Raw genomic sequence first — 24,275 nt, forward strand, 5'->3', positions numbered from 1 at the left:
TACACATGACATCAGCGTTGCCTTGTGACTCATTGCAGTCCTTTCAAGCTGTCTTTCCACCCATCTGTCTCCACGTTCAACACCCGTTCACTGTCTGCAATCACTGAGCTTTATACACTCGTCGTGAGACGTTATTTACATAATATGAAAAACTTTTGTTTTCCCATTTTTGTTGTTGTTGCTGCAAATCCTACTGCAAGCCTACAGCATATTCTTTTTGTGCCAAAGATTGATGAACAGAGCTCTTGAAATATATCAATTCTTTCCCTCTTGTGTAACTAGTATTTAAGGTAGCCACTGTCAGAGAAGTGTCTTGTTTTTCCTCAACCATTTGATCACTGGAATGTGCAAGTAAAAAAAAACAATCGACCTTTTAAGGCGCTTTTACATCTGTCTATCAATATATGCAAACATGACACGTTCCAGTAGGCTTTACGTAAGCTGAATTGTTCATTTTTGCATGTGCATGTTATGTTATTACTTTACAAATATACTATGTAATGTAGCACATGTAGTTTATATGTGCTCGGGTAACATCATACTAATGCAATATGAACGGAACTTTTATGACGTGAAGCGCTCAGTTCCTCCCGGACTAATAACAAAAAAGGACTTCCTTTGGCTGTTCCGTCGTTGCTTAAAGATATTGTATTACATACGGAAGAATTTCAACGGTGGAAATAATCATTCGACTGTAAAATTCAACAAACTTATTACAAGTGTACGTATTTTTTATTTTATTTTTTTAACTGTAAAACATCAATGGTGGTATTTGCCAGTTAACTTACAATGATAGCACGCGCAAACACTGTGATCACTCGTCTACCAATTTAAACATCTCTGATGCGTGTGGGCAACAGCATACAGTACATATTGCAATAAAGTTCAAGTTTGCTTAACTTGCTTTAGGCTGGCAATACCTTCGCGCGGTTACTTTAACGTATATCAATTGACACATTTAAATGATTGATATATTTATAATTTCCAGTGCAAGATCAAACGCATACGTGTTTTGCCAAATGATGTGTGAGTAAACTAAACCGTTATGCCGTTTTACAAAGGTGATTTTACAGTCGTACTATGAATAAATCTTTGGCACAACTCAAAATTTCTCTTTAAAGGCAAGGTCACGTAGTACGTATTTGTGTTATTTTTTTTATTTTTATTTTTTTTTGTAAAACCCATTGACCCATTTGAATTAACAAATTTGCCTTTTTGAAATTACTTCGTGGATACAAATTATTTTCTCAAACCTAATTGCCCAAAATCAGGCATTTTCTTAATATTGCTATATGAATATAAGTTCGAAATTTAACATGTACCAAAATAAACTACATTTTTACTTTCTAATCAAAGATTTGTGAAAAAAGAAGCAGCCTCAATGTATTGTTATCTAATTAAGTTATTTAGTGTTAGCAATGCCCCTAAATACTTTTCTCCGACTGGATGACGATGGATATATTATTAGTCAAACTCAGATTATATCTCACAATTCTATAATGAATTTATCACACATCTTTGCGATACGCATATTACATGTGTCATTTTCGTGATGACGATATTATTTCGACATGCAGCCTTAATTCCTTTTTTGATGCAACTACTTGAGGGAAAGAAATATTAAATCATGGTCTGATTATGATGCAGTACAGGTCTACATCACCGTAAAGCACCATAAAGTACAACTACATATAATTTTGTTGCATAAATTTGGTTAATACTGTGTAACATTCAATTAAGTTAGGAATGACGCTTGTTTCTCTCCTTGTTTCTTGTAGGATGACGGCTTCCTGCCATTCTCCTTGCATTCCTACTGCTCTGACTTCTTTTCTCTCTACAATACTTCCCCCTGGCTTCGCTGTGGGGCCTTCAATATCCTGTAAAGGAAGACTTGGACTGTGGTGGGTTGGTCGAGTTCTGCAGGTTGGAGACCTGCTGGGGAGGGAAGAGGACCCAGAATGGATACACAAGTTTCAGACTGGACGACTTGCTCCTCAAGACCTTATCACGAGAATGGAATCCATAACAGACAGCACCAAAGAAGAGATGGTACGTTACATGCACGTTTATAACCAAAAAAAAGAGAACTTTAAAGGAAAAAGCTATGCATTTCTTTTCTTAAAGAAATAGTGCCTTTAGAGTGGCACTAGAGACAGAAAAAAAAACCAACTACCGTAATTTTTGGACTACTAGTCGCTCCGGAGTATAAGTCGCACCACCCATAAAATGCACAATAACGTGAAAAAAACCCCATATGTAAGTCGCTCCGGAGTATAGGTCGCACTTTTGGGGCAAATTTATTTGTCAAAATCCAACACCAAAAACAGACACAAACCAGCAACAACAGGCTAAACGATACGGTATGCTAACGTGACATACACAAACGAGAGGCTGAGAACGGGCCTAACGTAACATTCAGAGTTATTCAAATGATTATTACATAAATAACACGTTTATCAAACCATCTGTGTCACTCCAAATCATAAAATACATCAATCGTTTAAACAATGCCGCGTACGCGCGCCGTCGGACTCGTGATTTGCATGTCTAATTATTCCACAGACCCATTTAACGATATATAAAGTATATTTCAAATAACTATCATATAGCAACAATATTACCAAACCATCTGTCACTCCAAATCATAAAATACATCGATCATCGATCGTGTAAACAATGCCGCGTATGCGCGCCGTCGGACTCGTGATTTGCATGTCTGGCGTGATGTGTGCTCGCATGCTGTCCATCACAAGCAGAGCTTGCATCCTAAGTTGCATTGCTGCCCCTACTGTTTTTGTTTTTTGTTTTTTTTACATCACCACACCAAATTCTCTTCACCAGACCTGTGCTTTTTAAAAACTAAAAAAAACAGCGCTTTCCCCTCCCAGTTGTTGCGTCACGGCCAATGGTGAAATTTAAAGCACCCTCGTCCAGTTTGGTTTGAAAATAACTATATTTCTTTTTCAGTTTTTTTTTTTTTTGTTTTGTTTATTTGTTTCATGAACTTGAATATTGTGCTTTAAAGTGTGAATTGCTTTATTCGTTTTTTCAGTGTATTAAAAATAATATGTGAGGTGATCAAATGTACGAGTAAATAATGTGTTAATGATCAAGTAAAACTTTTTGAAAAGAAAATATATAAGTCGCCCACCCCACCCAAACTATGAAAAAAACCGCGACTTATAGTCCGAAAATTACGGTACATAACGTGCATAAAATAGTGCAGCAAACAGTGGACAATCACAGTTCAACCCTCCTGCAGGCTCATATTAATGACATTTTGTGAGTTGTTGTTGCCCATACTGAGTGAGCTATGAACAACAGCATTGTGTCTCTGAACATATAGAAAGCGGTGTGTTATATTGATTTTACAAATTTGGTGGGTAATTCTCCAAATAGTCATACTACGCTGAAGATTTAACTGATTAGCTGTAAATTCATTCTAACATCTGTGTCTTTTTCCAACAGCTTTCAGTGAAAAACAAAATGGTACATTAGGGCACCAACATCTACATGTCAGTCAATACGTTAGTCAGATCACCTATACATGATGAGTGTTGTACAATATATTTTTATTTTCTATTGACTTTAGTGTTTTGTTTTGTTTTGTTTTGAAGGCACCTACGCAAATAGCAGAGGACAGTGCTCTTCCGGTGCGTGACGCTGTCTGGATCAGGTGAGCTGCCTTCACAACCAATGGCTTTATTGTGTTTTGTTTAATTTTATTTTGAGAGTTAAGGTACATCTCACCATTTAGAGCAAATATAAATTGTATCCCTCAAAAAAGTGATTTTTAATCATCTTTATCCTCCATCAATATTCCAATTTACTGTATATGCAATCTTGTATTATAAAACCAAAGATGTTGATGTCCATGACAAAGTGTGCAATGGGCATTTGGCAAAACATTATTGCTCATCTACTCAGAAGCAACAATCAGTTCATTGATTATATGCTATTTTGGGTAGAAGATTTCTCTGAATGTTCTGAACTCACATCATGAATTGTTAATTGATAATCAGTTGTTATGCCCAGCTCAAGTGTATCACCATTGCAGACAGTGAATCAGCGCAACAGCATGATTGTTGTTCACCGTAAGGATTGTCATAGACGCAGCTTTTCTCCTCCCATCGCTTATACAGGCTTATGTCGTGATTTTTCCTCTCCAGCCATTTCTCTTTATCACCACAGCTGTCTTTGTCTGTTAGATACAGAGTGCCAGCACTTTAACTTGCTTTAGGCAGTTTGTACTGATTAAAAAAAAAATAATAAACATTTTCTATTTGTGAGTAAACATAGATAGAAGCAAGTAAGAGCCATGGGGTACAAACCAAGAGTTTATGATTTTAATATGTTTTTGGCAATGAGACAATGACTACATATTAAATATTAAACATTTTACAGCTGTGCATTTGAGCCCAGGTGCTTCCCCGCAAATAACTTTTCTGCCTTGGTATGAGCAGCCATTTGTAAACTATGAAACAGTGGGCCACTGTTTAGCACGTCCGCCTCACAGTACAGAGGTTGCGGGTTTGATCCCAGCTCTGGCCTCCATGTGTGGAGTTTGCATGTTTACCTCTTGCTTGGAAGGGGTTTCCACCGCATACTCCAGTGTTCTCCCAGATTCCAGAAACATTCATGGTAGCGTGATTGGCGACTCCAGATTGCCCATAGTATGGTGAGTGTGAATGGTTGTTTGTCCATGTGTACCCTACGATTGGCTGGCAACAAGTTCCGGGTGTCCCCCAGAGTCAGCTGGGATAGGGTCCTGCACACCCATGTGAGGAAAAGGGGTTCACAAAATGGATGGATGAATTATTGTTTTTGTCTTCCACAGTTTTGCCTGCCAGGTGGAAAGCAAAGCTCCGCACAATGTAGCAGTGCAATGCACGTGTGCAGAGATGTGTGTGGGCATGTGTGTGAGTATGCGTTTGCGTGTGTGTCATGAGATCCAGCCAGGAACGGAACTTTTGTTAGGTGGTGAAATTGAGGGGAGAAATAATGCAAGAGACAGATTTGATGCACAGAACATCTCTGAACGAGAACAAAGAGGTAAGTGGATACTACAATTTTCTTTCGGTTGCTTTGTTGTAGGGTCAAGTTTAAATTCATGACAAAATAAAACAAATGTAAGACATAACCATACATTTTGACTTCTGGAGGCAGTAGTGCATAGTCATCAAACCGCCAAATTAGACTTTGCAATCAGAGTATTGGATCTGTGAGACATTCAGACTACGGTCGCATTGCAAAAAATATAAAAATGGCCCAGATGGGACTTGAAAAAATTGTAATTGAGCCATTTTTTAAAAATCGGATACAAATTGCATATGGGCAAAAATATTGGAATGGAGCTGCAGTGGAACATCACATCAACTCAAATGCTGCATTATTTTTAATGATATTGTTTCATTATGCTAAAAAAAAAAAAAAAAATCACAATTTAGGTGGCTAAATATTTTCAATCAAGTCAACTGACACTTTGACACCATAATTTCAGATTACCCTGGGGAGCAATTTATGGATCCAGAAATGGCTGTGCCCAACTCACATACCACTCAGGAAAAACAAATAAATGACTGGAGAGATGAAAAGGAAGAACAAAACAAGGAACCTTATCAACTCTCACTTGGTCCTAAGGAAGGCAGACTGGAGGGAAGTAGCACAGCTTTTACTACTACTGCTAAAGGAGCCAATTGTATCATGACAAAGTTGAACTCAAAAGACAGGCAGAGAACTTTAGGTGGCCCAGTTCCCCCTGTCCGCTGTAGCTCTCGCCTGGCTGCTAAACCACGACAAGTTCATTGTCAGACCAGCCAAGGAAAAAAACTTACAGGTCAAACACACCCAGACAGACATATAGACAGGCAGGAGAGTTTCACCTTGGTTACAAAGTCCTCTGCGGAAGCAGCGGTTTCCATGGCAACATCACATTCTGATGCCGTGCCTGTGAGAGTAGCAAATGCAACAGTTGAAGCTTCTACTTGGTGCCCAGAGGTGAAAGAGAAGCGTTACAGATATTCCAGCTGTGGGAAGAAGTTCGATCAGATTGCCCACTTAAGGAAACATCAGTTTAGTCGCACAAAGACGAAAGCCTTCACCTGTAAGGAATGTGGCAAAAAGTGTACCTCTGCAGAGACCTCTAAGGCCCATCAGGTAGGATTCAGCTAAATGCATTTTTTTTTTCCAATAAAGGTATCTTATAGAAAATCATTGAACTGGTGCGCATTATTTATCCAATTCAGATGAGATTGTTTTGTTGTTGGATGTTTGCAAAATATGCTGCTCAAAAAAAGAACACAATTACATATTGCAATCTGTCACACTTGTATCATTATCTGACTATCCAGTCAACAATGAATCAAATCCACAAACATTAACAGACCATTTCTGTCCTCTATGCACCTTTCTTGGTATTTCCTGCCTAGTTTTACATTTGAATAATGGCTGGCAAAATAGTTTTTTTAACATGACCAGTCAAAACAGGATTTTCGACACAGATTTTGAACTTGATGTTGTATATTAATAATGGTGTGAACCCTTACAGTTGAGCCACCATTGGGAGTGTCTTTTTTCCTGTCCTCACTGTGACAAGACGTTTGGCCTAAAGCAGGACCTCCATGAGCACTTGGTCATCCACACAGAAGGGAAGCCTTATGTCTGTGAGCGCTGTAGCAAAGCATTTGGGCATCGATCCTCGCTGCGAAACCACCGTCTCCTTCACTGCAGATTGATTTACCCGCAGCCTCCAAAGGTGCGTGCGTGTTTAGGACAAGTTCATCAATATTACACTCTCAATACTAGTTTTCCCTAATAAATTGAATGTTGAACTCTCTACTTCTCAGTCAGATGTATAAATCTTGAATGTAGCATTTCAAGATTCATTGTCATGGAGTCCTGACTGGCATCCACTTTCAACACCAAGAATATACAAAGAGGAAAAAGAAATTTGATTTGGGATTCTTCTCTCAGTTGCAGTGTACTATATGTCCAAAACTGCTAGCAAACTCTGGTTCTCTGAGGAATCACATGAAACTCCACACAGAAGAGAAACCTCACATCTGCCAGCATTGTGGAAAAAGTTTCAATCAAAAAGGTGATACTGGAAGAACAAACAAGTCAGAGCTGATGTTGAATGACTATCAGTGAACTGAAACACATTTGAACAGTCTCGTCAACAAATGTAGTCTACGACCCATCTGTCTCTCTTGCAGGGAACCTGAATAGCCATTTGAGAATTCACAATGGAGAGAGACCATATCCCTGCCCTGAATGTGACCAAAGATTTGCTCAGAAACCTGAACTTCGCCGCCACAGCCTTTCCCACATTGGAGGCGTGTTCCTCTGTAGTTACTGTGGAAAATCTTTAAGGGACCCACATACCCTCAAGTACCACGAAAGACTGCATACTGGTGACAGGCCCCATCGTTGCCCGATTTGTGAAAAAGGTGAGCACATAAAATGGAAGTTAGAACGTAAACAGAGCAAACTTGAGCAATGTTGTCATTCTCCAACCAATATAGTTTGTGAGCCGCCAATATTTGAACGCTTTTATTACACATGACAATTTAAAATCTTGTTCCAGATTTTAGCTATGGTCATAAAAGTTTATCTGCTTTTGCAGGCCACTTACAATGATGTGGCGAGTCGAATCTGGCCCCCTGACCTCGACTTCCACACCTATATCAAAAGATCTGAAATGGGAAAACCATTAGAATAATAAAATGATATGTTTTCTTCAAAGGCACATCAAATGTGATGTAGTTCATTGAGTTGTTCGCAATAGCTCGCAGATCAGTTAGAACCGAAGTGATGTACCTGTCAAACAAGAAAAACCAAAAATGATGAGGCAAACTTTTCTCTGCTTTCAAATGCTTTAGTCAGCCGCTCTTTACCAACTGAATCTAATTACAATTGCTGTAAAAAGACAGCATTCTTGTCAAAAATATTTTGTGAATTATTTCAAACTTTTCTTCGTGAGAGAATGTGGCTTCTAAAACATTCTATATGACCCAACCGCGTGTATTTGATGATACTAATATCTGGCATTTAAAGTGTACCTGTGGTGCTCAGAAGGACAAGTATATATGGTTAATCAAGAAAAAACTGTATCCAACAGTTTGGATAAAAATGTCAGCTCTACATACCATGAACCTACTAGAGGATATTTATTTACCTGTTCCTTTTTTGTGGGGGATTGGGTTACTAGGCTACACAATGGCAACAAAGCTGAGGAGGCACATCAAATCTTCTCACGTGACAGAAAAGCCTCACAGCTGCCACTGCGGTGCGTCCTACACTCTGAGACAAAGTCTTTTGAGGCATCAAGCACAGCACCATTCACAGGAGGAACTCAAAGCAGGACTAAGACAGAAGGCCAAACCAATTACACACCAAGTAAACTCTTGCCACTCAAAGCCAGTCAAAGGCAGACCCAAGAAAGGGTCCAGGCATGACAGAGTTCAGAGAAGAGGACAAGGAAAGGGAGAAGAAAGTGGGACAGGAACAATTTTAAAGACATCAGAGACTTCAACTGCTACTCGGGAAGATGAAAAGCCTTCAAATGACACCCAACACACCGTTGTATTGGTTCACACTGACGTTACAGCTACACCAGGCTGCGGCCCTCTGCTGCTCACCTCAGATGACTTGCTTTCGAGAACGGGACAGGAGCTGGTTGAAGTGGTTATATCAGGCGATGCAGAGCAGTGCATTGTGGTCCAGGAGCAGCAGGCAGTCGGAGATCTGATGATCGTACAAGAGGAGGAGCTCTGCTCTGTGGCCCAGACAGTTGAGATAAACACTGTGTTGCTTTAAATCGTATTCATTATCGGTTGAACAATCGTCATTGGACAGAAAAGGCATTTGATTGAATAAATCAGCGTGTTTATATTTGACAACTGTTGAGTGCAGTTTTTTTTTCTGCCTCCATACAACACAGTTTTGGTAATTACAAAATTTGGAATATCTAATGTGTCCTTTTCTGTAGTGTATTATTTTTATGCTCAGTCTCTGAAGTATGCATGTCATTTGTCATATTAGGGCCACTCTGAAGAGCAGACTGTACATAAAGTATTTATGCTAAGGAGAAAAGTACTAACAGAGGTAGAATTACTTCAACCTCTTTCACTGCCAAATACAAGATTCATATCTTTTAACAATCCAGACATTCAGTTGTATTTATTTACAGTCAAGTCCAAAATTATTCATATAAATTTCAAGCTTGACTGTATATACTAACAAAGAAATTAACATGGTAGAGTAAAAAAATGATTTGATAATGGCTGTCCGCCAGCAGTTTATGAGCAAACTTTGGCTAAAGGTAAACGTGTTATCGTTGCTTTGTTGGCTCTGTCAACTGTCTAACAAAAAAATATGTTAAATTAGTCTCCGATACCTGAAAAAATATACCTTATACCTCCGTTTGTTTTTTCAGATTAGACTGAGATTCTGAGCACCAAAAGCTTCTGATTCTCAGGCTGCCGCAACACATTTTCAAGCCATAAATCAGTGATATCCAACAATTTTTTTTGATCCAACCTATTTTTCTCTTTATCCATTTATCTTAAAAATAAACAAATCTATACCAAATCTGTTCTAAACTTTACCCAAAGTGCTTTGAAATCTGATAAGCATTCATGTGTGGGCGTGGAAAAATTGGACATATGCTCCTGTTTGCTTTTGGGTCTGGAATAGATTTGTCTATGGTACAAAATTAACCAAAACCCGATTTGGGGTTATGCTGTTCATTTAGGCAATGCTCGCTCCAAATTCTTGCTCGGATTAATGAGCCTTGTCTAGTTGTTTACTGATATTAAATCGTCAGGTTTAATGAAGGTGATGCAGCAGACAGAGAGAAATCAAAGATTTGCAAGACTATTTACTTACTGAACTCGATTTAGTCAACTGAAAATAGAAGCAGAAAAACAGATGTGACCATAAACACATTTTGCACAGGTTTTTAATGTACCTTGCCTAATGTTGGATTTGGGAAGTGCATTATCCGCACCTCACGGCAAGAGCCATAGCCAAACACCTGTTATCCAATTCACTCACTGCGTGCTTACAATTAGACTTACATAGGTTTGTTGAGTTCAATCACAATTCTTGTTAAGAAACCTCTGCTTTCAGGAAAGATACAATACAGCGCTGGGCCTTTCGCGCGACCATGCTCAAGAGCAGAAAGTCCCCATTCAGAAAAAAAGCCACATTCTAAGTTCTTTGGTCATCTTATTTTCAGTTGCACATGCTGGGGGGGGGGGGATGAGTTTGATTCCATGGGGGGGCGGGGTTGGTGCGGTTAGGGCTGATTTGGTGTGTGTGTGTGTGTGTGTGTGTGTGTGTGTGTGTGTGTGTGTGTGTGTGTGTGTGTGTGTGTGTGTGTGTGTGTGTGTGTGTGTGTGTGTGTGCGTGCGTGTGTGTGTGTGTGTGTGTGGCGGGGCGGGGCGGTGGGGGATGTATTGGTGGGGGCTGTTGTTTTTCCATCCACCTGCAAGAAAAGCATGGTCTGCACCTCACGGAATTAATCTATTGACAATCTAACTTCAACCCACAGAAAGGGAGGCTAACGTTTAGTTTGGAATACCAACACTGGTGTGGTTGTGATTGTGAACATTTGAGTACAGCCAAGTAACATAACTTGGGATGGGCTGGTTTGTGAAAGTTGTGAAAGCGAACCATTTATTTCAACTGTAGCAGTTCCATTTGCATCGTCATGGTTGACATGTTTCTCTCTTTTATTACCTGGTTATACTCACAGGTTGAGCTTGTTTATGTATTCCATAGGAGGCTGTGATTGACATTTGGTATTTGCGTAAGATCCCTAGACCTTCTGAGCGAGTCTTCATTATCCCCTCAATGAACCTTAAGGCAGTATTTAATGACTTTTGCGACCCCCGTGGGGGACATAGCGCTACAGAAAATGGATGAATGGATGAATCAAACAAGTTTGCTGTCAAAGCCGAGAGAGCCCATTTGGTAAGGCTGTTTTTTCATTATATACTGACCTCTTCAATAAGAAATATGATTGGTTTTATTGACCAACTATGTCATTTGGTTTTCAGATGTTAGTGTCTTTCTAAGTTCACAGCAATATTTTGAGATGATGGTGTCATCTTCTTATGCCCATTAACTCCCAGAGGAGCATAGGCTATTGACAAATCTTCCCAATCTTCTCTGTCTTTCCCCGTGGTTGCAACATGCCTCTTCAGCCTTGCCTCATTGTTTCGCCTCTAGCTGTTTTTAAGCCTTCCACTCTGAGTGTTCCATGACAGGGCTAGTTGTTGAAAAACTGCTAGTTGTTGGGTAGCCTTTTTTTTTCTTTTACACTTGATTTTCACTCATGCGCAGATAAGATAAGTAAGTAGCTTATAGATTCCTTTGTGCCGAGGGCCCTAATAAACATCAAACTGTTTTCAAATTTGTAGTCCTGTGAAACAATCCAAATGTACTTAAACTCTGATTACCATACGGTACGCTAGAGCACTGGTTAGCACGTCTGCCTCACAATTAGGAGGGTGCGGGTTTGATTCCACCTCTGGCCCTCCCTGTGTGGAGTTTGCATGTACTCCCCGTGCTTGCGTGGGTTTCTTCCGGCTGCTCCGGTTTCCTCCCACATTCCAAAGATATGCGTGGTAGACCGATTGAGCACTCCAAATTGCCCGTAGGTGTGAGTGCAAATGGCTGGTTGTGTGCCCTGCGATTGGCTGGCGACCAGTTCAGGGTGTTCCCCGCCTACTGCTCGATGACGGCTGGGATAGGCTCCAGCACGCCTGCGACCCCCGTGGGGATAAGCGGTACAGAAAGTGGATGGATCCATAGGTTAAAAGATTTTCTGTCTGTCAACCCTGCAATTGACAGAGGACCATACTCTGACAGGCTCTTTCTCCCCTGTGAGACAGAACACGATAAATGTTATAGAAAATACATGGATTGATGTTGAAACCTACTTTCTGACTGGATCCATAACACAGTGTGATGCGTCACTCACCTCCCACGGTGGTGTGGGCTGCATCTAGAGGCAACAGGAGTAATTGAGTTGAATATACATACATCTTTAGGTTGAGTTCAGGTTACCCATCTTTGTTCAGTTTCATACAGCTAAATTAAGAGCACCATGAGGTTATTCAATGCAGACTTTTCCTCTTACCACGTAGAAACTGTATGTATTGAGTATGAATTCTGTATACGCTGGCACAGCCGCCTGCTGTGACCAGAGGAGACAGATTACTCAATTTCCCAACCCAAATATATTTCAAATATGGCATGAAAGAATGTTTTTGGATAACACAGGGACAACAAGCCGTTCGTTGAAGGGGAACTCAACCCAAGCTATCTAAACTTTCTGTTACAATTTAAATGAGCATACTTTCTTTATCGGCTGCTTTTTAATCAAGTCTATTTATTCTAAGAACAAATGTGTTTAAAATATTGTGTATGCCTTTCTATATCCATTTATGAGGGCCACTAAGAAATCACGAATTAATTTCACTGCCATTGATTAAACGGGTACAACACGCTAGCGTGCCACAGAAGTTGCATCAACTTTCCAAGCTTTTTTTCAAAGGTCTCAGAGCTATGAGTGATGTTTTGAATATAACATGAGCTAAGTAGGCTCTTTTTTTTCTTTACTAGAGAAAAATGAATCTGCATGCATAGTAAGGGTGATGTGGCTCAGTGGTACAGTGGTTTTCTCCCAACTTGAAGGTTGTGGCTTCAATAGTTGCACCTTGAATCTGACAAAATTAAAAGGAAACTTAGCCAACGCAAATCAGACTTTGCTTTTGAATTGTGGTCCAACAGAATTATTTCAACAATCCTGGATGAAAATATGGTACACAATCTTTTAAAGAGACATGTTCAATCAAGGTGGGTCCTCTAAGACCATCTCCAAGAAGCTTGATGTTCCGAACTAAAGGTGTGTATATTCAGAAATGTAGGATTCACCAAACTATCATCAACCTCCATGGACGTAGCTGCTGGGGAATTCTTTTTTTTATTTTTTTTTATTGGAGACTAATATTATGAATGGTGTGCTCTGTTAGTGTTCTGATTGAATACCTGTTTGTATAAATCAGTACGAGTATTTACACATTGATTGACATGATTGATTGATTGATTCATTTACACATTGATTTATGTGAAAAGTTTAAAAAGTGTATGAGTGTGTACAAACCACAAGTGTCAAACTCAAGGCCTGGGGGCCAGATACGGCCCACCACATCATTTTATGTGGCCCGCGAAGACATATTGTGCATCAAATTTGTGTGTCTGTACTCGAATTGCAAATTGTGTTCACTTTTAATCATAGCTTCTTTTTTTTTTTAATTTTTTTTTATATTTGACCAGTTTTTACTCGTCTGATTTGAAAACGAGTGATTTTACTGTATATAACATGAGGTGCTCATACATTTATTTGGGTTGACAGTCATAATGGCCCTCCGAAAGAAGCTATGACTACAATGCGGCCCGTGAAAAAAATGAGTTTGACACCCCTGGTATAAACTAATAAAAATATGTACACACTGCTGTTGCTCTCTCCTCATCTCAGTCCAGCTCAGTTGCAGTTCCAATTATTCCACAGACCTAGAGCGCCCTCTTGCGGTTTAATATCAAAATAACATGTGAAATGATAAAATGTGTTAATAATTTCGCACATAAATCGCTCTTGAGTATAAGTCGCACCCCAAACTATGAAAAATACTGCAACTTATAGTCTGGAAAATACTGTACTTGCCAAACTGACTCGTGCGGTTATTGTTTTTTTAGGTTTTTTTAAGTCAGAGCAGACGTTTGCAAAGGTCTCGTTTTGATCAAATACAGAAAGACATGAAAGGATTTGGACAATTCAAAGGTAAAAAATCTTGTTACAATATTAATTTGATGAAAGCTCTATATACTGCCCACTGCTGTTACTCCATATATTCTCTCTCCTGGACCTTATCCAATGGAGTCTATTTATCCTTATCTTTCCCTTTTTCCCCCACCACTATTTTTCTGTTATTTTATTTACCCCCTCTGCTCCTTTCTTAGTTGCTCCTGTGCATCAACTTGTCTTCCCTCCTCTCTACACGTCACTTCTATTTTATTTCCCTCTTTTGTCTACATTGCTTGATCCATGAATCGTCTCCTTTTTTCCTTCTTCCCTCTCTTCCTCGCTGTGCCATATTCCGCTCTTAGATTCCTTTCATCTGCTACTCTCTTCTCCTCTCCTCTCATTCCTTGCTCATTTCCTGGGTGTTAAAATACTCTCCTCAAACATCTCTCACTCTCCTCACTGCACACCTCTTCTTTCATTTCACTCCGACTCCTGCTTATTCCAGCAGCGGAAAACGGCAGCACTTTCACTCAGCGCTTCAATCATTTGCATCATTGATATTTTTATGCCTTACCTTCTGTTCTTCCACCTCCAGTTTTTTTTTGTTACTTTTTCCTTTTTGTCTGTTTCGCTCCTTCCCAAAGATTTTGTGGATGCTTTCTTCACTCTACATGACTGTTCGGACTGCTGCTGTACTCCAAGTTGGCATCGTATTTTGTGCGCATGGTATATTGGAAACAAGTACAACCTTTGTAACATCAACGTCTGGCTTTTGTAATGTAAGGTATTATTTTGCAAATCCTTCAGTACCGACTAAATGACTATGAGATTCTAAAACGTGTAATTGTTTTTTTTTTATTTATTTGATAACTGTTCTGCTACGATGATGGACCTTTGGATTCTCTGTGTTCAAAGACTTTTTGGGAGGATTGTTCTGCTTTCTTCTCCTACATTTTTCTAACTGGCATAAGGCAAGTCTTATTTAAATGCAGTCAGGTGAAAAATAGAGACTGTAATTTACGAAAAATGGACTCAGATGTGCTCTCACCTGTAATGGCTACTGTCTCCACAACCTCCTCTTTGGAGAATATTAGTCAGACGTCCTCTTCCTTGTCAAGGTCTGCTTCTCTGCCTCCGCACTCCAAGGCAGCATCAGCGCTCATCCTGCTGGTTGTCACTGTCATCATCCTAGTGACGGTTGTGGGGAATGTACTGGTTGTGGTGGCCGTGTTTACCAGCCGTGCCTTGCGGGCTCCACAAAATCTTTTTCTCGTGTCTCTGGCTTCAGCGGACATACTGGTGGCGACGTTGGTCATCCCCTTCTCCTTGGCCAATGAGGTGAGGATTAAAAAAAAATGGGATTCATCTCTAAATCAGTGAGTGGGTTTTCAAACTTAGTTTCGGCATCGTTTACTAAAATGAGATGTAATGGTCAGGTACGTATCAGATGCAGAAAAATAATCAACAAATGTTTCTATTCTCGTCACAAAACAGTGGTTAGGGGCGGTTCCTCTGGACCGGAAAGAGAGTTGCACCCCCACCATACCCTAAATTCCCTGCAACAAAACGACAAAAACCACTACCAAGCCCATTCCGGGGGAGTACTCCTGACGCCAAAATCCAGCACAACATGAAGGCGGTGGGGCAAGGCCTTCGAGACCCCCATAGCCCGATTGGGGGAAAACCTTGGAGCTGCAAGGCTGGTGTGGGTGCGGCGTCGCATTGGGGCGGTGCAGAGGAGTCGTTCACTGGATTGCGAAGCCCTCGGTTAAGCCTGAGGCGTCCGATCCGGGTGGCCGCTTGTATCGTGCTCTCGCTCAAAGAAGACTCCGACGTACCTTGCTTGTCTGCAGAGCTCCGCAGGTTGGGCATTGTGGTGGCGGCCCTCACGGAGGTGAGGCGGCCTCGTTCGGGCGAAATCAGAGTGGGTGGTTACACCTTCTACTGGTCGGGCCGGAGCGACGGCTGGCACCTCCAGGGGGTGCCGTTGGTGGTGGCCGACCGAGTGGTCTCGCAGGTGAAGGAAGTCATGCCGGTTTCGGAGCGTATTATGCGACTGCGACTGGCTCACTATTTGGGCGTAGTGTCGTCCGTCGCAGTATACGCTGCCACCAGGGTGAGTGAGCTCTCCACAAAGGAAGCCTTCTACGCCGAACTCAACTCGGCGGTGAGCATGGCCCAGAGGGGGTGACACCCTGATTGTCCTTGGGAACTTCAATGCCGTCACAGGCAGCCTCCAGGATTGGCTACGAGGCGTGCATCGGTCCTTACGTCTCTGGAATATTCCCCAACGGGGAACGCAACACCAACTCCTCCCTGATGCTGGACTTTGCCAGGAATCATGGTCTGGGGGTTGGTGGTTCGTGGTTTCAGAGGCCAGATCCGTGGCGTTGGACTTGGTATTCTAATACCGGCCACACTAGGAAGGAGATCAACCACGTTCTCGTAGGTGGTCGTGGTCCCTGCTGCTGGCCTGTGGGGTGTTCCGGAGTGCTCAATTCCTCAATACTGACCACCGGCTCCTCATCGCTATGCTACAGCTCCGTCTTAAGGCCCAGAGAAGGGTGACGCCTGGCCAAATAAGGCTGGACATCGGCCGGCTACGGGAGCCTGACGTGGCTGCGGCGTACGTCGAGTTGGGCTGGAAGGCGTAGAGGGCTGGGCTCCTCGGGAGGTCCACAGGTGCTGTGGGAGGGATTCAGAGACTCAATCCTGGGGGCTGCCAAGGAGACCATCTTTGCGGAGACACTGGATGACCTCGAAACATGAGGAAGCGGAGCCATTGGGGCTACGTGTCTCCTAGATCAAGACAAAGATCCAGGCATTCGGCGAGATTCTGGATGGTGCTATTGAGTCGGCCGACGTGGCAGGCAAGAGGGTTGAGATCGTGGAAGAGTTCACTTACCTCGGCAGCGTGGTTCACTGCTCCACCTCATGCAAGGCAGAAGTCGATTGTCGACTTGGCCTTGCACAGGGAGCTGTGGGCTTGCTGAAGAAAACCATGTGGCGCTCCCGATATCTGAGCAGATTGACTAAGGTCCACGTCTTTCGCTCGCTGATCATGCCTGTTCTGCTTTGGACACTGACCGCGGGCCAAAGACGATGGCTGAATACCTTCATGTGCACCTTACTTCATTGCATCCTTGGGATCCATTGGCAAGACCGTGTGTCGAACCAGATGGTCCTGGAGAGGGCGGAGATGAGGTGTGTCAACTGTCAGATATGCGAGCGCCAGCTGCGCTTCTACGGCCATGTAGTTTGCTTCCCGCTGACGGACCCGGCAAACAGAAGAATCTGTGAGCCAGACCCAGAAGGCTGGAAGCACCCAGTAGGGAGGCCACGTGCACGATGGTTGGCACAGCTTGGGAGTCATCTGAAGAGTGTTGATGCATCGGGCCCGGCGGGCGCTCGGACGCTCAGTATGCCAGACGGTCACTTAGCAAGTGGAGCAGGATGGTGAGCGCAGCAAAGTGCCGCCGCAGTGTCGCCGCAGCGCATGCCCCCATACCTGACCTGATCTGACCTGACAAAACCCCCCCAAATGGCTTGTTTTCCAGGTTATTTCTCTGGGTCAAATAAATAACCCATAAAGTTGTGTGAAATAGCTACCCAAACATTAGGTCCAAGTGCATCTGAGCTGGCTTACGTCTTGTGCATTGGGTTCAAGATTTGACCCAGCAGATTGTATCAAGATTTTGGTCCAGCAACAGGTAAAAACTATGATAGCTATACATTAACACTACCAAGAAATGGGTTACCAGGTTATCAGTATAGTTGAATATAAAATTATTTTATTATCAATGTTCTAATGAGAAGAACCAAGCATCGTGACCCACCCATGGCCATCTTCCCTGACTGATTTGAACTCCAATCCCAGTGTCCAAAACCAGCAAACTTTAACATGGCAACCAACTTCAGTTCTTCAGCCCACACAAATACAGTTTTCAACACAATTTGCCATCTTAAAATAATTAACTCACCTTGGGTAAATGTTACTCAATCTGCCTAAAATCCTGTATCTTATGGAAACATCTAGGCAAGGTGGTTGTAAAGTTTTTCTCTCAGGTTGTTAAGTAGAATTTTAGAAAGAGGCCTGAGGAATGGAGCAAAAGTTTACCCGGAACAGTTTTTAAGCTGTTTATGATCTGCAGAGTTTTGCAGTCTATAGAGGAATCAAGTTGATGAGGTACACAATGGTGTTATGGGAAAGAATAGTGAAGCCAGAATCAGGACACCGGTGAACAGCAAGGATAAACAGAGCACCAACAGCACGCTTTCATGCCGAGGAAGAACACCACATGCATTATTTGCCTTGAGGGTGTCGATGGACAAAGTACAGAAAAGGTCAGTACAGAAAAGTATGTTAGAATATTACAAGACAACAATGAGCAGTGAGATGTGCTGCAGGTGTGACAGAGGAGTTTAAGGTGGAGATGGGGATCTTCAATACTGATTGATGGCTAGGCTGCCAGAAGAAGTTAGACTGGAAATCCCAATGGATCACGACGTTCACAGATGACATTGTGATCTGCAGTGAAAGCAGAAAGCCAGTAGAAAAACATTCAGAAAGGTGGAGGCATGCGCTGGAAAGGAGAAGAATGATTAGCAGTGATTAGGAGTACCTCTAGATACTTTTAGAAAAGAGCTCATTTGGGAGACAATTTTGTTGATATTTTAGAGACAAAGTTAGAGAGAGAAGGCTGATATGGATTGGACACACTCAGAGGAGAGATTGTGAATTCTTGGTTGAATGGTAATGAGGATGGACCTGCCAGGAACGAGATGTAGTGAGGGATGCCATGATCACAGTTGGTGTTAGAGAGATGAATGCAGAAGATTGACTTTGATGGAAAATGATGATACGCTGAGGCAACTCCTCAGGGGCCAAGCCAAAAAGAAAGGGAAAGACGAACTGTGAGGAAATAATGCCCGTGAATCCTGTAGGCTCAAAGAAGTTCGGCCTGTGCTCTAGCCTCCACTTTCCCTCCCGAGCCAGTATGTTTTGAAGGATCCCTCACATTTTGATCACGTAAAGCCAACCGCAGCCTGTCACCATCGATATGGCACAACTGCAACAAAATACCAGATGAGACATAAAGTCTTTGACATTCATCAACCTGGTAAGGCTTTCAAAACCATTTACTATAGCTTCACCATGGCCATGATCCCCAAATCAATTAAACGTGGCCTTCAAAATTGCCGGGCTTCAAAATTGAACCCAAGAACCTAAGCGCTATTTGCCCCTACTGATCACAGGATTACAGTTTGAGTGTCCCGACCATCGACATCTATAATCCAGGTCGTTGGAGACTTCAAATCCTTTTTTCAATTATCTACTAACAGCTTCACTCAGCATCTGCAACAAAAGGGAACACACGCTCCTCCATGCTGAATGCAAATGTGAAGGGATCTCTTGTATATTTGAATTTGAAAAGAATATTTTGTTCGTCCAACCATATCCATAGTTGTTAATGATTGAATTATTGCGTTACATTTTATGAACAGCATTTTGTTACGTCTGTGATTGCTGAAGTTGAGTTTCAGTCAAATAAACTTCATGAGCACAAAGGAGTGAGACTCCCAACAGAGAAACTGGGACAGCTACAGCCACCAACAATTGCGATGGATTCTGGGATTAACTGATTTGTTGAAGTGTTCTTTACATTTAGTAATTATTTGACAACTTAAAAAAAAACATTTTCAATTATTATTTTCACTTCATTAGCCACCAGTCAGTTCCGTGCATTCATTTATGCACTTGCACACAAACTTGTTCTTTTGCATCACAATTTATCTGATGAGTGCATTTAGTCCCGCAGTTATCAGGTCAAAGGGGTTGATGCACTAATCATTGTATTTACGCCAGATTTCACACTTCCTCTGGCTGACGTTAGCTGTGAAAGCAGCATAAGTAGTTTGCAACATGAATTATACCATGAAGAGAACAGACGAGGCACAGATCCAGCTTTAGTCTATCCAAGTGGATTCTTAACAAATTCATCCATCACTCTGATCCAACACCAATATGTATTATTCAATAATTAGTTCAACATAACAACCATCATTTAAGGCTAAATTCTAGGATTACGCTGTTCAAAGTAAATGAGCAGACAATTACATTAAGCTTTTTTATTTAAATCTAAAATTTAGCCTTACAACACTTTTGTTGTGTACTAATTTTTGTGACATTAAACGGATTTGTTAAAAGAAACTCTGTGTACATTGTCAAATCTTTAATCAATGGCCCTGTTGTGTGTGAGTATTTTGTAGTTTTGCTATGAAAATTGAACATTTCGAACCAGGCTTAAGGTCAAGATTTAAAGTAGGTTTCATGTCAATATTGATTGAGTTGCCAATTATCAGAGTATAAATCAGTTTTATTAAAGGCACACATTTTTCAGCAATTTGCATTATGTTTGTGCTACCGTATGTGTCAGTGCTATGGTTAATTTGAATACATTTTGGTCGTGAAGGTCAAACAAATTTCTGATTTGGTTCTCGGGTCTGAAGAGCCCAAACCTTAAGTCATCTGCTGTGTAATTGACATAAGACCGTTTGTCGTTGTGTCAAGTCCATATTTTGAAGAACATGTTATGCAACATAACCCTGTACTGTGCACATTTTCTGTTCTTGCCTGACACATTTGATCTTTTTTTTCTCGTAAAAGCTTGAGCTATTATTCACAGCATTTTCGGTCCACCTTGTTTCGACACCAATACACCATCCTGCGATGATTCAGCTGATCTTTGTCTTAGCTCCCACAATTTAGGCTAAAATGGTCCACAGTCATTTTAGATATCGCAGCGCTTCGCAGAGACTGAAAGCAAATATCTTTTACTCACACACGTCAGTGTGTCTGTATATCAGCTCCACATATAAATCCCAATTCAGAAACATTTTTAGCGTGACGAGGTTAGCTTGCTCGCAGACACTTTTAATGTTACTATTTTGGGTAATTATAGAGTTATTGATATGCAATAGTTGTGATCAATACCAAATCTTGTCAATGAATTAAACAACAATGGTATTCAAAACCTCTTGGGTTTTTCCTTAAACATACTAAACTATATAGACTCTCATGAAAGCTGATCATTATTCTATGGCCTGGGTTGATAATAGGACAAAGCTTGAGAACTTTTATTTTCATTTCATTCAATGAAAACAAAAATCTTGCCTCACTTTGAGACAAATTAGTCGAGAATATTGACAGTGTCACCTCATTGATAACTGCAATTATATCTTGTCAAATTAAGAGTGTGGAAGTGTAGTGGTTCACATAACACTCTGGCATGTCATTGATTTCCACTCAACTTCTTTGTAACTAAACTGTCACATCCTAAATGTTTTCTCTTCTTTTCAGGTGATGGGCTACTGGTATTTTGGTTCCACATGGTGCTCCTTCTATCTGGCTCTGGACGTTTTGTTTTGCACTTCATCCATCGTCCATCTTTGTGCCATCAGCCTCGACCGCTACTGGTCAGTCACCAAAGCCGTCAGCTACAACCGCAAACGGACACCCAAACGGATCAAATTAATGATCAGTGTGGTGTGGCTGATATCTATCGTCATCTCGTCACCGCCTCTCCTCATGGCGCACACACAGAAGAGTTGGGACTTGGATGACCCCGAGAGGCAGGAGTGTTTACTCAACAACCAGACGTGGTACATCCTTTCCTCTTGCCTTGTGTCCTTCTTTGTGCCAGGAGTCATCATGATACTGGTCTACTGTAAGATATACCGTGTGGCCAAACAGCGAGCATCCACTGTATTTGTGGCTAAAAATGTGATCGAGCGGCAACCATCTCAATCTGAGACGTGTTTTGGTGGTGCCCTTAGGACTGACCAAGGAGTTGGAGCCAAGTGCAGAGCATCCCAGTACAAGCCAGACAACCAAGCGCCTGAGAATAGACACAGCTCTTCAAACATAGAGAGTAACAGCAGCAGCCACAAGCCAGAAGAGTTGGACATTATTAACTTAGAGGAGAAGACCCAGGGGGACAACATCAAAACATCTTTCTTGTTTTCTGCTTCGCTCCATATCTCCAGGAGAGCTGGTGGGAAGAGGAAAGCAGAGGAGGGAAAAGACACTGAGGGAGCAGCAAACAAGTTGAAGCCTCCTCCTCCATCTTGTGCTTCCATATCGTGGGTATCATCTGATCACTGCTCCCAACAATTCCTCCTCCCTTCTCCCATGACGCTCCGAAGGAGGCATATGTCCAAAACCAAAGTGGCACAAATGAGGGAGAAGCGATTCACGTTTGTTCTGGCAGTGGTGATGGGAGTATTTGTCCTCTGCTGGTTCCCATTCTTCTTTACTTACAGTCTTCAAGCTCTCTGCAGAGAGAGATGCACGATCCCCGATGAACTCTTTAACCTCTTTTTCTGGATCGGCTACTGTAACAGTTCCCTGAACCCAATCATTTACACTGTTTTTAACCGTGACTTTAGGAAGGCCTTCAAGAAGATTATTTTTCGAACTCATAAACAAACATAAACTGTGAATGTATGTGTTCAAACACAAACGTGTGCGCAGTTTTAATCTTATTTACAACTCTTCTGTAATATGAGCATTAAAGGGCTTGTCTTTTGAGGATTCATTTATTATCTACCTACAGAATAATTCATTTAATAACCATTTTTGTAAAAGCAACAAGCCAGGGCAAGATGATTGTAAGACTTTTTTTTTCTAGTTCCACTCTTTTAATACTTAACAGTTCCCATATAAAACTACTGTACCTGTTTGAATATTCATTGGAGAAAAGGACTGTCGGGTAGTCATCCTGGAGATGTCTGTGCATTGTAATCGGAATACTGACAGCCAAAAGTACATTTTAGTTCTAAAGTTTTAGACCTTGAAAAACTAAGAGCATTGTTTTAGGTTATATTTGTACAAACTAGTGAGATGTACAGTGCATATAAAAGTACCTGCCTTCTTATCAAATTCTTATTTTTTGCAGTATTTTTCCACACTTTATGTTTACAGTCACCAAACAAATGTAAAAATAAATTGGATTCATATCTGGATTTTGACTAAAGTCCACTCCAAAACCTATATTTTCTAAGCCTTCAGAAGTTGACTTGCTGGTGTATTTTGGATCGTTGTGCTGTTGCAGAATCCATCTTGTCACCTTCAGGATTTTCTGGCAAAAAGCAGAATTCATGGTTCAGTCAATAGCAGCTAGTCGTCCAGGTCCTGAATCAGTGAACCAGCCCCAGACTATCGCACTCACAAACTTGGTATGATGTTCTATTTGTGGAGTGCTGTGTTACATTTACCCCAGATGTAATGAGATACACGCAAAGTGCAACTTTAGTCTTTTCATTTTATAGAATTTTGTCTTCTTGGCGATGATGATGTTTTTATTATTATTATTATTATTATTATTATTTCGTTTTATCTGCCTTGGCTGGCATCCTTTGTTCCTTCATGATCTCCTGGATGAGTCATCACTGTGGTCTTGCGGTCATTTTTTTGTAGGCTGGCTGTTCACTACCATTCCATGTTTTTCTATTTGTGGATAATGACTCTCTCCATGGTTGGGTGGACTCCCAAAGAATAATAAGATTAAGAATATCTTTGTAATAATCTACAGACTGATAGATGGTCATTGCTCTATTCTTCATCTGTTTATGAATTTCTTATATCGTGGCATTTAAAGATTTTTTGACCAACTTCATTTTGTGTCCAAAAAATTATGAATTAACTAATTGATCACTGTTTTTGCACAGCAGAAAAAAAAAAACTGTGATTAATTAGTTAATTAGTTAATTTAAAAAAAATTCTTTACACGGGGCTATGTAGTTATTTCCCTCAGAAAATAAAAATACCATTTAAACAAATGCAATTTGTTTACTGGGTTATTAAATTTGCTTTTAGGCGGTGGAGGGGGGGTTGAGGAGCGAGCAAATGCTTTTGACGGTAGTATAGCTGAAAAATTGAGCGCATGCGCGTTGCATGTGTGCGCTCTCAGGTTCAATCCCAGGAGTCTCCATTTTTGTGTAGTAGCTCATCTGTTTGCTTGTTTTTTTTGTTTGTTTTTGATTCTTTTTCTTGATGGCTAGCTTTCTTGTTTGCGATCCTATTTTGTATTTGCATTTCTTGTTTGCTTGTTTCTTTTTCAGTTGTATTTTATCTTTTGTAATGTGTTTTTCATTTTTGTGTGTGCCTTTTTATTTTGCTTGTCTTTTCTGTATTTGAACACAGCAATACTGTTGACACCCCACAGCTTTGGGCTAAATGCATTAAACATTTAGTGCAGCCATCAGATGCATTGAGCTGCTCGAAAAGAGCAGACAGAGAAAGAAGGAGAACAAAGCAGCTTCTCGATAGATATAATCATCCTCCAAATCATGGGTTTGATAATAATTCCCTTAAAGCTCAGCGCAAATTCATGGGGCGTGTTGCTGTGGGACAAAGACACAAATCTTACATCTGCAATGAGTTCGGGGGGGGGGGGTC

General features: G+C 41.2%; 2 protein-coding genes across 3 annotated transcripts; both read left to right on the top strand.

The window, feature by feature from the left end:
- The first annotated feature begins 591 nt into the window (after positions 1-591).
- Positions 592-8,900, top strand: LOC147058804 (uncharacterized). 2 transcript variants are annotated; one of them, XM_085908401.1, is made up of 9 exons: positions 592-721; positions 1,779-2,049; positions 3,618-3,676; positions 4,838-5,052; positions 5,501-6,156; positions 6,548-6,754; positions 6,973-7,096; positions 7,215-7,448; positions 8,210-8,900. In XM_085908401.1, exons 2-9 carry the CDS (start codon positions 1,780-1,782, stop codon positions 8,815-8,817), a joined length of 2,373 nt encoding a protein of 790 aa, XP_085764527.1. In that variant the 5' UTR covers positions 592-721; position 1,779; the 3' UTR covers positions 8,818-8,900. The 2 variants fall into 2 exon arrangements, with proteins under 2 accessions (XP_085764527.1, XP_085764528.1); XM_085908402.1 differs by lacking the exon at positions 592-721 and adding an exon at positions 882-1,026.
- A 4,799-nt stretch (positions 8,901-13,699) lies between these two features.
- LOC147058805 (alpha-2Db adrenergic receptor-like) lies at positions 13,700-23,977 on the top strand. The gene is made up of 4 exons (XM_085908498.1): positions 13,700-13,852; positions 14,461-14,595; positions 14,732-15,154; positions 21,177-23,977. The coding sequence occupies exons 2-4, from the start codon at positions 14,470-14,472 to the stop codon at positions 22,308-22,310; spliced, it is 1,683 nt and encodes a 560-aa protein (XP_085764624.1). The 5' UTR covers positions 13,700-13,852; positions 14,461-14,469; the 3' UTR covers positions 22,311-23,977.
- The last annotated feature ends 298 nt before the right edge of the window (positions 23,978-24,275 follow it).

This window comes from Syngnathus leptorhynchus, chromosome 3, assembly GCF_054491065.1.
Source record: "Syngnathus leptorhynchus isolate UIUO chromosome 3, UIUO_Slep, whole genome shotgun sequence".
In the NCBI taxonomy this organism is placed as follows: Eukaryota; Metazoa; Chordata; class Actinopteri; order Syngnathiformes; family Syngnathidae; genus Syngnathus; species Syngnathus leptorhynchus.

Bases quoted from the DNA above. Each gene is read 5' to 3' on its own strand.
- LOC147058805 (XM_085908498.1), top strand. From the start codon at position 14,470: ATGCTTTCTTCACTCTACATGACTGTTCGGACTGCTGCTGTACTCCAA. The intron at 14,596-14,731 runs GTAAGGTATTAT...CTGTGTTCAAAG, and splicing joins CAACGTCTGGCTTTTGTAAT to ACTTTTTGGGAGGATTGTTC. The intron at 15,155-21,176 runs GTGAGGATTAAA...TCTTCTTTTCAG, and splicing joins CCTTCTCCTTGGCCAATGAG to GTGATGGGCTACTGGTATTT.
- LOC147058804 (XM_085908401.1), top strand. From the start codon at position 1,780: ATGACGGCTTCCTGCCATTCTCCTTGCATTCCTACTGCTCTGACTTCT. The intron at 5,053-5,500 runs GTAAGTGGATAC...CCATAATTTCAG, and splicing joins CTCTGAACGAGAACAAAGAG to ATTACCCTGGGGAGCAATTT. The intron at 6,755-6,972 runs GTGCGTGCGTGT...TTCTTCTCTCAG, and splicing joins TTTACCCGCAGCCTCCAAAG to TTGCAGTGTACTATATGTCC.